The following is a 15,729-nucleotide window of genomic DNA, read 5'->3' as shown; positions in this document are numbered from 1 at the left end:
AAAACTGTCAACATTTTCAAGAAAGAATTATATTATGTTGCTTTCTAAATTCCAGCCAAATTCACAAGATTACACAACATACTAACAAAGCACATGTTGAACATATTAGTCCAAGTATAAAATACTTAGTAACCGAACTACACTTGACAAACTAAAATACTAGGCAGATAGAATATACTGTCTGACCACATACTTCAACACACTAAGACTAGTGCTATCTGAAACAGCATTGAGTTAGCACTAACCAAATATGAAAAAAAAAAATTATAAAACATCAAATTATTCATCTCTTGCTATCTAAATACATAGAATTATGCTTCCTAATATAATAAGGTGAATTATTTTTATTGTTTTGTGAGAAGTGATGAGTTATTGACGTTACAGTAACAAAGAAGAAAAATTTTATCAAAAGTGGAAAAGCTATACATTGTTACATTATTTATGAGGATGGTCATGTGTCATATAATTTGGGACAGATGACTTTACATGTTAATATGAAAAAATATGACTGATATATTGACTGTGCCTTATTACATAAATTGATTTTATTGCAAGTAAATTTAGAATCTATTTTTAACAGATACATTATAAATTACTTCAAATAGGTTTCTGTGTTTTACACTTTATGGTTATTGTTATCTTGATAGGGTCTATGATAATTTCCTCATTATTTGGACTTTCATTCATCTGGTCCTGTCTAATCTTGATGAAAGGATTACATTATAATTTAAAATATGTTTCAAGATTCTAATATTAACAGGATGCACAATTTTGATCCTTTTCTTTGTTTTCTTAAAATGGTTTGTCACTTAAATTTGCAGAAAATTAGTCAAAGTGAATGATATTTCTTAGGATAAAAGACTAAGTAAAAAATATTAGGTTTTGGTGGTAAAGGTGTTGAGTTTTATTAATTGCGTTTGTACTGAAATAAAAATTCTCACCAGCTGATGGGCTGCTATTTCAGCTTTCAATTTCTTATTTCTTATATAAAATTGAAAAAACAACATTTAAAAAAAATCTTATTAACAGCAGCAGATAGAACATATTTTAATCATAATTTATTAATTTTATAATATAATTGTAGAAAAGTAGATGCAACTTTGAAAGGAATAAATAAGTATTATCCATTTTATGTACATTTTCCAGAAGTTCATCCTGGGCAAGTATTTTTCATATATTATGAAATTCATTATCATCTATCAGCAGTTATGATAGTGATTCAGCCTAAATAAATTTTTCTTATTAAACATTTCTCTTGATGTACTCTTAAAAATTTTCAACGAACATGCTAAGTAATTGTGTTAAAAATTAAAACTTAGCTGTGGAGCTATGATATAAATAAATTATTGTAAATTCAAGATAGACTACTAATGTATATAAACATAAGAAAACTGGAGCTAAACTTTATATTTTGATTTATTATTTTATTTATTCCCATGTAGAGTAACAATGAATACATTACAGTGTTTCTTGACTACAAGAGGCAAATTAATTTGTTGTTTTATACTACCCATCTGGATTTTTATTGTCATGTAAAACCATGTAAAGCAGTTAAGGTACAAGAGACCCCTCAACAATAGTTATTTTTGAGAACAAAAATTTTCACTCTTTGGTAATCAAAGTAGATATAGCAGTTCATTATACACATATACTAAAAAAAATGTATTGGTCAGTGGTGGATTATTATACAGTGATAAAAACAGCCATTCTGATATTCAAAATCTTTTCGTTGAAATTGGTCAAAAGATTTAGGGTAAAAAAATAAACACTTATTTACCAATTTTAAACAACTTGACCTCACATTCAGAGTAGTCACATCATTTCTCTGCATTCCTTTTCTTATTTTTATAAAGATGCTCATTTTTTATACTGACATTTGTTCCAAAAAGCTTTTTTCTTAGAGGTAGAGGTTTTTGTAGGCTTACCAGTATTTTAAAAATATTAAAACCGACTTAAAAAATAAACGATATTAAAAAATTATACTTTTCAATTCTTGTCTAGATTTAAATTTTTGTTGTCAGTATCAAATTATACGTTATTAAGCAGGCATCTGTTAATAATTTCTAATGTCATCAACTTCAAAAAAATAAAAATGAATTGAAAATTATTTAACAAATTTTTTAGTACTGTTTATTTTTTAAGTTTGTTTTGGTTTACTAAAATCTCTATTGGACGATGACAACACATACGACATTGGATAAAGAACAAATATGGATTGGATTAGATATTGAACAATGAAGATTATTCATTGTGCTCCTCAAGTTACTTAATCTATGCAAAATGAAAACTGTATGCTTATAAGCTTTTCAGCCTTTAAATTGATGTTGAAGTACATCTTAAAACACTTAGGACTTAAAACTTATTGCTTTATGTGCAGTTTTCCCTACATTGCTAAATTAACATAATTATATAAAATTATTACAAAATTGAAACATTTATTTGCTAGAAAATATTCTTTAAAGGCGACAGATTAAAATCCAATAATATATAGTCAGTAATAATAATAATAATAATAATTTGATTTATTTTTATACAGCAAAAAATATAATATAATCATATAATGCACTTATCACAATATAATAATATTAATAAAAATGTAATATCATTTAATTTAGCATTTTAAGCAATAATATAAAACATCAGAATTATTTCCCCGTACATAATAATCATTTTTATGCGAGTATAAACTTTATATATAATATAATACAGTAATAACTAATTTACTACAATAATAATAATTAATTTTTCACAGCACTGATGTTTATAATAAATTTGTAATTGTACAGATATATTAAAGAACAGAAAAAAAGATTACCTTTGAATGTTTTTAATTATATCATTGTAAAATTGATTACGTAATATTAAATGTATTTTTAATAATGAAGTAATACTTAAAAAATGGCTATTCATTGGCTAGAAGCTGTAAAACAATAATTTATAACGATAAACTTCTTTCTGAATTGGCACTTCTCAAAAGCAAAATTGAGGTTAATTATTAAACACTTCAAGATAAAAATTATGAAAAGTGTGGGTTCTTATTTGTCATCAACTTTATTCTTTTGTTTTGGAATTTAGCTCGACGATTTTTCTTTTTCAATTTGTCCTTTGCTGTTTATTGTTACTTTTTCTGCTGCATACAGATTTATGTTTTTGTTATACTTCTGTAGTATGGCAATTTTTATTTAAAGCAACAGTTTATTCAAGGAATATTTACAGATTAAAAGAATTTTTAGACTGAGAAACTTAAAAATATTTTAGAAAAACAAAAAGAAAATTATTTTAACATTTTCTAAACCCATTTTCTGAATTTTCCTGAATTCAGAATTAATACTTTCTTTTTATTTTTTTATACTCTTCCAATTTCTAGACAAAAATAAATTTTTATGAAATTATAGAAAGAAAATAGACAGTATTCAACAGCGAAATTAAAAAAAAAAAGTAAAAATCATCTTGAATGATGCGATTCTAAAATCAAACTAGTAAAAAACTATCCACTTAAATGCTCTAAAAGGTAAAAATAGAAGGTTTTATAAAGGGTGTCTGAAAATTCAGCTGAAAAATAGAACTGATTAATTCAGCTGAAAAATAGAATTGATATTTTCTAAACACGTTGACAACTTTCATATATCTGAAAATAGGTAAGTAGTCCTTATAAACGAGACTTATTATAATTCTCAATATCATTTCCAAGTGTTCTTATAGAAATATCTATAACAAGAAAACCTTTATTAATGAAAAATAACAATAAAAACCATCATTGGTCTGTGATGTAAAAGGAATAGAATTCAAACTGTACCAAATATAAAAACCTGACCGATTTTAAAAAAGTAACCTAATCTTCCAAGGGCTCACAACCCTGCTTCTACAGGTTGATAAATTTCAACTTTCATCTTTTACAAAGCTTGTGATTTCTTCTTCCCTGGAAATATATCATGAGAATGAATCAAACTATAATGGCTCTTACCTGCACTGTTTATAGGTAGTAACAAAGAGCTTTGTGCTGAAATTCATTAGGGTGGTGATTTTGCTTAGAAAATGGTTCAAGGACTCGGTTCCCAATCCAGTGGTTGTATAAAAAAAAAATCAGCATGTGCCTGATGGATCTGGTAAAGCTGTTCTTCTATTCTTAAACTACTGGTAAAAAATACATTCTTAATCCAATTTGAAGATAAATTGTAACTGTCATTTAGAGGAGTTTGTATCGTATCAGAAATAAGAACTAAAAATGAAAGTTGTACTGTATGTACAATTACAAAAAAAGATTAAATCAAAAATTTTACATTTTTCCCAAGTCCATTGCCATACAACTGATCAATGTGTCTCGATTTCAGTAAGAATTAGCTATGGGAATGGGAAAATGATTGAAATGTTCCTTAGTTGAACTTTTCCATCAGCAGTACCAGAATAAAACAGAAGATAAAAGAGAATACAGCATTATCCTTACAGACAAGGTAGAGCCATAAGAAATTTTTGGATCACTGTAGTAAGGGTAGAATGATAGCAGATAAATCTAGAACATTCTTTTCAAAAAATATACTTTATAACTATAATTTTTTATTACATATAAACATAATTTAGAGTTTTTTAACTACATTTAAATAACTGTAATTATTGAATTTTAAAGATTGTCAATTATTATAATTATAATTAGAAAAAAATTTTTAAATGTTAGATGCTCACACAATTTAATTTTTTTTTTAATAATAGAACTAGATGTAAGTTTCAGTTGTTGAATAATCATCATCAGTAGTATGAAGAAAAATTAATAAATTAATTAAAATATACAAAGTAATCTTAATAAAAGTTAAAAATGTATACCAAATGATTAGTTTTCAAATTAAACAAATCAAACTTTTAAAAACCCAAATAATAATTTAAAATACTTTTTTTATTCTATTTAATATTTATTACAGTAATTTTATATTCTCACCAGGTGCTGATGACAAATAATCAAAATATGAATCTAGTTTTGTATTTACTATTTTTTTCTAAAGCTTTTTACATTTTATATATATGAAAATATATTTTTTTCTTATACTTAAAAATAAGATTTCATTTTCTTTTTTGTAACAACAGGCCTACACTCAATTACAGTTAATATATTACTTTTTACTGTCTGTCGGATGATAAGATATTAATTTGTGAAAAAATTCCATGCCTGGTCAGTATTTGAACCTAGATTCTTCTGGATGAAAGCAGAGACTGCCCCATGGAGGTCAGTAACACAATCATAATTATGTCTCTTAAAAATTTCTGAAAATGGGTATACGTACATAATTTTAAAACATCAGTCATAGAGATATTTTATTGATATACTTTACTTGCATCCTAGAAGTTAAAATCATGTCACACATTTTCATTAAAACCGCTTAACACATGTGCATTTTATATACTTTTGCAAAAATGTAAAATAGAAATAGCTTCAGAAACAGAAAAATAGCAGGTATTGCATTAAAATAATAATTGGTTAAACAGCAATGCAATTAAAGAGGTTTTTGGTAAAAATTAAATTATCTGTTAAAGCAATTAGGAATCTGTAAGTTCAGTATTTACACTAAGAATATGAGACAACATAAATACATGTGCAGGGCAACAGGGAATAATATGTACTGGAATGAATAGCATTTCAGCAATATGACTACAAATTGCAAGTTGCTCAATTTTGAGTTAATATTTGCGAGTTTCCTAATCTTGAATCATAAACATGAAATTATTTTTTTTAGTTTTTTTGTTATAGTATTACAGATATTAAGGATATTAATCATAATTTTTATCCTTTCCTTTTATCCAATTTTTATAGTGTTAGGCTGATCACTGATCCACACTTAACTCTCTCTTTCCACCATACTCCCTAAAAACTTTCTCTATCTCTGATCTCTGTTAAGAATATAATCAATTAATAATAATTAAATCATAATTAATTTACAGCTAGTATCTAATTTTACTTTGAGTAATTAGGTGTAAGTGTGTTGACTTCCGTTAAGAGAAATTTAAAAAAGCTCACGAGATCTAGTGGTGAATTTAAATTATGTGGTTAACTTTTCACTTTCGATATGTCCAAAGAAAATTATAGTTAACAGGTGTTTATATTTTTTAACACAGAAAGAAATATTTTTTATCAATCTCTCTCAACTACTGATTATTACTGGTTAACAATTGAAATGCACATCTCATTTCAGATTCTTTTCTTTTCACAAACAGTTCTTGAACATCTGTTTGCAATTTTAGCAATTACTATTTTAGCACAGCACATTTCTTTGTATAAAACTTTAATTTATTTATTTTCACTTATCTTCTATTACATAAATCGTTATTCTTATATTTAATTTTTGTAAAAATTAATTTAATTTTTTATATGTAATGACTAAAATTATGTATACAACTATTACTTTCTTTCATCTTAAAAAAAACCCAAGTGTATATATATATATATATATATATATATAATTTAATATAACATAAATTAAAATGTACATAGAATTAAATATTGAATTAAATATGAACAGATTTAATATTTAAAAACATTAAAAATAACAAAACCAACTAAAACTAGAGAAAATAAACTGGGTCCTGCTGGTGAATGTTTGATCAGCTTGGTGGTTTCCACAGAGCATCTCTGATGGCCTTATTTAGAGCTTTTGACTATTAAAACTATCGTAACTGAAAGATTAACAGCTAGTTTTTTAAGGATGATTACACTTGATGATCACTAGCATTACTGCTGATAATCGGTCATCAATTCATTTATTAAGAAAATACTTTATGGATTCATGTGATATACTTTTGTTATATAAGCTATCTCAAACTGTGAGAAAGATTTGTAAAAATATTTACAAGGGTGTAAAACATGCTATTGTAAATGAATAAATATATAATTTTTTACATATAAGCAAGCAGACAGTTGAACTTGAGTTTCAAATTCGCTATTATAGATTTTTTTTTTTTTTAACTGTTGGTATTGATAACGAGATAATGATTCTGATCTCTGAAATAGTCATGTCTACAGGAAAAACAGACTTGAAAAGTGTTAACATATGTTTATAATGTACTGTAGTTAATATAGAATAATGATCAATTTCTGGGAAGCATTTCAATTTTACTCCCACCACTTTCATATTAAAACAAAAATACAATAATTGAATAAAAACAACATTCAAGTATTGTAATAAACTAGGAGACATGAAATAAAAATCTAGTTGGCAATAATTGTACAAATTGTAATAACCGATAAAAATTATTAATGTATTCATACTTATAAGTACTGCAGTCTGCACAGTCTGGTATTCCTTTTAACAGATGCCACAGGTTTAATTGGTTTTACTCTATTATAACTATTACACGTGTTGTTATCTATTTTTTTCCTACTACAAACCATATGTTATTTATTATCAATTTGTTCAAGTCTTACAATAGATGAATTTGATGAAGTCGACGGACTTTCATCACTTATGTTTGTTACTTGTAATTTAGGCACAGAAAGAGGCCTAATTAAAGATTTAATTACAGGAGGTACATTATTTGATGAAGGTAATGCAGGTGAACTGGCACAAAGAGCGGCACTTGTTAATTGTGTCACTAAAGAAAATGATTGTGATGATGGTGTAGATGTTGTCCGAAATGCTCTTCTTAATTTTGACTTTATTCCACTTGAACTGCTACTATTATTAATTGTACTAACTAATGGTGGCTGTAATCTACCATTTACTAAATGTGGTCCTAATTCAGGTTCACTGCCCCAGTTACCATACGATGTTGTTCTTTCCAAAAGGCGATGCCTTGATAATTTTTCAATTACATCAGCACAAACATACCGCCCACAAAATCTTGCCCACTGTTCAGCCCTCAATCCTCTACCAGTATCTCTCATTGTTGGAGATGCACCTAAAAATCAAATGCATGCATTAGATAGAAAAAAATTTGAACGTAAATAACAAGCATGTAAATTAAAAATTGTTAAATGTAATAATTCACAATGAGTAGATATGCTAGTCCACAGAGAAAAAAGGGAACTGACCAAGAATTTACCTAAATGGATCAAAGAAACCGTAGTAAAATCTTGGTAAATATAACATCACAAAACAAACAATTAATTAAAAAATTATTAAAACAAATATGTGATTCAAATTTGTAGTAATTATTTAAACTACAAATCCATGAAATTATGTTAAAGTAATATGCGAGAATACTAAATAAAAAAATAATTGCAAAATAAATAATATTTCAGAAAGTGTTAGTGAAAATTATTTAAGTCCATGTTTACATATATGTTGAACAGGATGTAGAGAATTCAGGTTTTTTTTTTTAGAAAACATTTGAATTATTATTTAAAATAATAAACTCCTTTCCATTTGGAGTATGCAGTTTCCCACTGAGTGCTTCCCCAAGTAGCAGATAGGGGAAGCTCACCAGATATGGTGGGTACCAGGGAAATAAACTACCTGCGGTAGACCAAAACCTGCAAGAGGCCAATGATCTTGAAGCCAGATGAGAGGTAATCACAAAACAAAAAAAAATTGAGAGAGCAGAAGAGCCTAGGAAAGAAAATCCTGCAGGTTTGGAGGCAGTAAGGTGGCAGCCTCACCACCAACCTTACCCAGCACAGTGCTAATAATATGGACAGGAGAATTTATATTACTGACATGCTTCAAGAAGCCTTGGATAGGACCTATAAAGGCAATAATAATTGGAAATGCAAAAAGAATAAGATATTTGGAATAACAGATGTAATCAATATTGCCATGTGGAATATCTATGTTGGTTTATCTCAAAAGAACCTGAATTATTGGAGATCCTGAAGGAAAGGAAGATACACATTGCAATGGTAACTGAAACCAAACAGAAACTCAAGGAAACACAAGATGATGGTAGATGGACACGCACACATATACCCTCGTGTAAACCAGAAACAATGGGTGAAATCTGATGTTGCCAGATACATAAGCAATAAATGAAAACATAAAAAGTCACAATAACATATAAATGAAAGCATCCTGGCTCTTACAATAAAAGCTGACATAGGTAATATGCAGTTGTTGGTATTTATGCTCCAGAAGAAGGACGTAAGAGGAAACAGAATTGTTTTATAGTGAGTTACAGAGACTGGTAAGTACGCATAACTTGCAAGATTTTTTAGTTATTGCTGGAGATTTTAATGCAAGGTTGGAAAATGATCCAACTGAAGGGGTCGTAGGTGCTTTTGGAGAGCCAGTAAAAAATAATAATAGTCATGAGTTGAGGCAGTTAGCTACATACAATAATCTGAAGGTAACAAACGGGTTTTTTAGGAACAAAGATATAGATGCTTTAGGTACTCTGTGTAAATTAGCCAAAGAAAGAATGGGTTAAAATTTTAGAATGAAGATATAAAGTAAGACCACTGCTGAGAAGTACTAATAAGTACTGCTTATTATAAATATTTCCAGCAAAAAATGGAGCAAGCATGGGAGTTCTATAAAATAAAATGGAACAGGGCTAAGATTATGACACATAAAGTGCAGGAAGAATTGTAGGATAAATTTGTCTCTACTTTAGAAAATGAGATTTATGGAAGACAGTCACTAGCATATAGGATTATGAGAAGTATGTATGGAGAAGAGAGGGACAGAGCAAGTATGAATATTATTACTGAGGACAGTTGGCTGTCTTATTTTTCTTTGTGGACTGATACTAAGGAAAGGGAAAAGGAATAAGTCCATTATATAAGGGAAATAGCATTATATAAAGCTCATTACATATTATATAAGGGAAATAGCTCAGGCTAGAAAACTTTAGAAGAACTAGAAATTTCATTTAAATCTTTGAATAGGAAAGCTTGTGGCCCTGATGGTATAAATGTAGAGTTGTTGAAATATAGAGGTATAGGTTTTTTAGCTTGAGATTCCTGCATCTGCTTAATGGGTGTTGGCTTGGAGTTTGTAGGCCAAAGGAATGGACAGATTTGTTAGTGCTCCCAATTGTCAATGTAAAAATTATAGAGATATAATTTTCAGTCTCTTGATTGCGGCCTACAAAGTTTATGCTGAGGTGATAAATGGTATACTGGCACCAATCGCAAGGATTTAGGAGGGATTGACAATGGTAAATGATATATTTACTTTGAAACAGATTATTGAGAAAAGAGTTGAATTTAACGAAGAAATTCGTCTGGTCTTTATAGACTTAGAAAAGGCTTTTGATAAGATTTCCTGAACAAAGTTTTGGCAGGAGGAGAAGCTTCCCATAACACCTTATTGATATAATGAGAGAGATATGTATAAAGTTACTGCAATAGCAATAAAATATGGTGAGGGAATTAGTAAAAAGGTAATGGTAAATGAAGGAGTTAAGAAAGGATGTAACCTCACCAAAGAGGTAGGTGCTGATATAGATTTGGGGAATGGATTTTTTCTAAACATATTGATAGATGCGAATGATCAGACTATTATCTAAGAAACAGAAGAAAAATTACAAACATCAGTATATAAATTGAGTATGCTGGATGAGGAGTAAAGTATAAAATATTAGTTACCAAAACTAAAGTGATGGTTTTTAGAAGTAAGGACCCCGAATGCAAAATGTTCTAACAGTTGAGAGTTTTAGAACAAATGGCTCATTTTGTCTACCTGGGCTGTGATGTTAGTTGCAAAGAAGATAAGGAAATATCGAGAAAAATTAGTAAGTTTCAGTCAGAGGCATCAGTAACAGAACTTTTTGATAAAAATGCAAAGAGACACTCAGCTCAGGTTGTATGATGTGATGGCAATGCTGGTTCTTTTGTACAATAGTGAGACAAGGGTTCTGAGGAGAGAGAGTTTAAGAAGAGATGAAGCTGCTGAAATTGGTTCTTGCAATTGGTGACAGGTGTGACTCTAAGAGAGAAACTTAAAAGTAGCCTAATAAGAGAGGATTTGGGTAGAGGGGAAACGGCATTGAGAAATTTTTACTGTATAGAGAAAGATCGAAGGAACATGTGAAAAGGATGGCGGAAGAGAGTATACCCTTGCAGGCCCTTAATTATAGACTGGTTGGAAGAAGTTTGGGCAAACTAAGAAAGAGATGGAAAGAAACTGGAACAGGCATATTGGTTAATCCATAAATGAAGAAGACTAAACTCTTTCTTGTAAGCAGAAACATTATACTGAGTTACACAAAAACAGTTCTGTTTGGTTTGAGAAAGGTAGCTACTGTTATTTTTAAAGAATAAGTGACTTCTTTTTAACTAGGACTGGACATTCATAAGTATAAACACAGGGATATAACATTTTTAATTTTAAAATATTGGTTTACCTCATAGTATGGATGCCAACAAACTGATAGCCCAAACATAATTTTGTGGCAGTAGTCAATTAATTGGTTTGATATATTTCTTTTTCCTTTATATTGCATAGTAATCATTCATTCCCAACATATATGTCTCATCTGTATCTCCAAATATCTGCTTTATAAATATATTATTTCAAATCTACAAAACTAATTACTCATCATAAGAAAAATAAAAAAGAATTACGATAGCCTAACTAGGAATAGGATTGTTATTTATTGAAGAATGAATGAATAAATAAATAAATATTCTAGCCTCCAATGAAGTTTAGGTTTTTAGCTGGTTTATACCTCAGTTGGATACTTCCACTAGCTGTCAGTTCTAGAGATATGCAAGGATGTTTCTTAAAAAAGCCTGAGCCTGTTCTAAGGTGATTTCTAACTTTTTGAAAAAAATAATTTTTGATTAAACTTGTTTAAATTACAATATGTAATTAAATATACATTGGTAAAGTAAATCAATTATAGAATTAGTTTCCCTTATAATATTAGGAAAAAAATGAAAATACAAAATTGCATAATCAAGAAATTTATTATTAATTTATAATAAGCACAAAACAATAAATATATAAAATAATTTATAAATGATGGTTCTAAGTTCAAATCCCAGTCAGGTTTGGAATTTACTACAAGCTACAAAAATTGATTTCTCATCTATCATACAAAGACAAAAACCAATTGTATCTGACCAATCAGCCTGCAGCTGTTAAAAATAAACAAATATTAATAAATACTTGGGATTAAAATTAAGGATAATAAAAGTAAAACAGATTACAAAAATTAAAAACGTTGGCCAGAGTTGTATAACTTTACCAGCTTTGCCCTTCACACATGTTTATTTCAAATACATAGGGTTTGTTTTTTAAAACTGATGGCATAATTATGCAATTTTTAGAGTAAATGATATTTTTACCATAAAAATTATGTAATTGCTTAAAAAAAAATTAAGTAGATTATTTGGATCCCATTTAACTCCCTTGCTTGACATCAACCTTACACAACACTTTTAATAACAGCAACAACATGAATAATAAAAGTATCAAAAATTATAAAAACCTCAATAAGTTTTTAACATTCTTAATTTGGGTTCCTCTTTTTAAAAACGTTCCCATGCAGTCTACATTAATCCTAAGTACAGTTGATTTTCAATCTTTAAAATTAAATTTAAAAAAAAATTGATGATTTAAATACAGATCCCACTCAGCTCTCTCATTTTTTGAGGTCTAAAATCTATAAATTAGGCCAAAGCTATATGGGATATATATAATAGCCAAATATTTGTGTCAAATTTCAACATTTTTGTTCAATGATATATGACGCACATGATTTTTATGCGAGGCAAAAAAATGTTTAGAAATAAAATTGAATTTTCTCCCCAGCCCTAAATCCAATCGATTTAAAATTTGGAATTTTAAATAACTTAATGAGTATTTTTATCACATTAAAGAAAAATTTTTACAATCATTATACAAATAAATCAAAAATTAAAACTGGCAAAAGTAACCCCATACATAACACTTTTTTGAGCCATATTAAAAAAATTATACATTGCACCAATCCAGAAAAATAACAAAAATATAGGCCAACACATGTACATATATATGTACTCAAAAAAATCAAAAATTAAACCCGGCAAAAATAAATACATAAAACAAAATATAACCCCATACATAACACTTACCATATTTGTGTATATATATAATGTTATAAATATATATATATATATTTATATATACACACACACGCAAACATCTTCTGAAAATTCCAATAACTTTTTTTTTGTTTTTTGAATAAGGAGATCTTAAAATGTTATTTGTGAAATAACATTAACTCATATTTTGGCTGATAATTTCCTTTTGAGCTCTAGCATGGGAAGTAAAAATATTGGATTTCTAAATCTAAATAAAGATTTATATTTGAACTTAAAGTGATAAACTATCAAACACTTATAGTTTATCAACAGAACAATTTATTTAATCTGGCATAACATAAGTAAAAAAATCAAACTTTTATTTTGGCTGAGCTAATTTTACATTCTCAATTCAAATCTCATATAGAAGAGAACAGCTAAAAATCTGTGTATTAAAAAAAAATAATCTGTGTTTACTGTATTAATAATATAATATAAGTAAATTATTACAATAATGACTGAAATTAAATGGCACATTTTAATTGGCAAGTTCTATAACCATTTTTTTCCTATTAAAATAATTAATTTTCTACATCATACTACAAAATTTTAAAAATTGAAGTTATAGAAAAAGGAAAAGATCAAATTAATCTTTAGAAAATTCTATAAAACAATAAAATTTGAATGATGAAAATCGGTTGAGATATTTGATTTTAAATAAAAATATTGTAAAACATCTTTTATTTTAAATATGTAAAACATTAGAATCTTAATTGTAATTTATAACTTTTTTAAAAGGTAAGATATTATAACTATACATAGAAGTGTATTTATTGTGTGAAAAGAATGCAATTTAAATAAATCATAGTCTCTTTCTTCCTCTCTCCAGTGCAAAAGATAAAAAACTTAAAATGACAAATTTAAAATTTTAACTACATAATGGGCAAGTGCATTCTTTACCTTATAATAATGAGTAAACTTGAATTTTAAAAACCAGTTCATTCGTTTAGGAGCTGTAAGAATAAAAAAAAACAAAATTTGATTTAATTTTAATCAGAAAATAGCACCGATCTTGTTTTTGTTTTTTTCATTGAAGGTTAAAATATTATTGCTACAACATTAAAATGTAACTAAAATTAAAAAATTAATAAAAAATAATATAAAGAGAAGGTAAACCAAACTATGAAGTTATACTCTTAAAATTAGATTATTTTATATAACAGTAAAGTCAAATTCCATAATGAATTTGTTAGTGAGTGAATCATATTTCAAGCCATAATGAATCATATAAGTTTGGAAAAACTACTGTAAATTTATTTAGTTTTAACCCAGGTAGCACATCCTTTAGACATTGTACATATATCTGAGGTATAAATTAGGTTCATCAAGCCAGGATATGTTGTTAATTAGAATTTAAAAACAAAACTATAGCCAATAGGCAGATTCACAATGAATAAATTAAAATTAACTGTATGGCTGGTCTCAAGTTGTGAATCTCATAAGAGAAACAAGCATTAAGCTTCTGTAACACCTGATTAGATATTTTGGGTTAGAGTATATAACATTAATGTATAATATTGTGGTAAAACTTTTAAACAGAAATATAAGTATACAACTAACAATAATAATAGAAAGAATAATTACAAAGCACATATGATTTTTACTTACCAGCAAATATTAATAATTTGGCACATTTAGTACGTCCCTGTATTGCAGCCTTCATAAGAGGTGTAAACCCAAGGTTATTACGAGCATCTACTTCAATTCCAGAACAACGACTAAGAAGAAAATTGACACATTCCACCTGACCTGTAAAATTATACAAATTTATCAAAGTAATTCTCATATCACTTAGTATTAAAAAAAAGAAGAAAAACATTTATAACAATAATGTCCATGTTTTGGGCAGTTACTTCTTAGAGTAAAAAGACAATAATTTTACCCTCACTCATACTACACAACAGAATCCTTTCATCAGTATAATTATGACCAATATAATGGAACTAGACTTTTCTGTACAATGACATCAACTTTTTCACAATTTTATTTATATTTATGATTATTTATCAATTATTTAATAAATCAATTTGTTTACAGTTCATATGTTATGAAATTCTGTTTACATCAAGTATGATGTTACCATCCAAGACACAGTTGGTAATGAATTACTCTTCATTAGCACTAATAGTTATGTACAATTATAGAACTATTCATTCTTAATGACAAACCAAACCAAATCTATAATTAATGGATAATCTTTAAGCTATTTCATAATTACTATTGTGACACTAGTGTTGAAGTTTTTGACATCTGTTCCAGCTGAAACTGCATTTATTAGTTTATTTCACTTTGGAAAACACATATTTAGAATGAGGTAAAAATGTGTATTAGGGTTGAACCACTTATTAATTTAATACACTGGATGTTTTAATTCATTTATATATAATAGTGAATGAATTTATTCATTCAATATTAAAAATATTTTATTTATTCATCCAAAATTCATATATTTCAATAAATTGAAATCTGTAAAAATTTAGTCTTTAGCTATGTATTCAGAATATTAGGATTATTGTTTATGGTGAATTTGTGATTTATTTGTTTGAGCTTACGGTAAATGTTGAATCCATGTTACTATTGAATACTCATTTCATACTATTACATACTCGTTTCAGCTTTGTTTAAAGTTATATCCTATTTGCCCTACATTTTATGGGAACAACCTGGGGCGATGTGTTATTTGATAAGTGTATACTGTTAAAGGTTTTCTGTTTTGTTTTTGTCTTAAAATTTAACTTGAA

At 27.5% G+C, this 15,729-nt stretch overlaps 1 protein-coding gene across 6 annotated transcripts in view; it reads right to left on the bottom strand.

The window, feature by feature from the left end:
• Positions 1-2,490: 2,490 nt before the first annotated feature.
• LOC142329346 (uncharacterized) overlaps positions 2,491-15,729 on the bottom strand; it is a 310,193-nt gene continuing 296,954 nt past the window's right edge. For all 6 annotated transcript variants that reach the window (XM_075373838.1, XM_075373841.1, XM_075373835.1 and 3 more), the window contains 2 exons: positions 14,597-14,737; positions 2,491-7,881 (listed from right to left, as the gene is read on the bottom strand). In XM_075373838.1, coding sequence (XP_075229953.1) covers positions 7,379-7,881; positions 14,597-14,737 — 644 coding nt within the window. In that variant the 3' untranslated portion in view covers positions 2,491-7,378. The remainder of the gene's footprint in view (positions 7,882-14,596; positions 14,738-15,729) is intronic.

This window comes from Lycorma delicatula, chromosome 8, assembly GCF_047948215.1.
Source record: "Lycorma delicatula isolate Av1 chromosome 8, ASM4794821v1, whole genome shotgun sequence".
Taxonomy (NCBI): Eukaryota; Metazoa; Arthropoda; class Insecta; order Hemiptera; family Fulgoridae; genus Lycorma; species Lycorma delicatula.
This window is presented reverse-complemented; position numbering and strand designations above follow the sequence as displayed.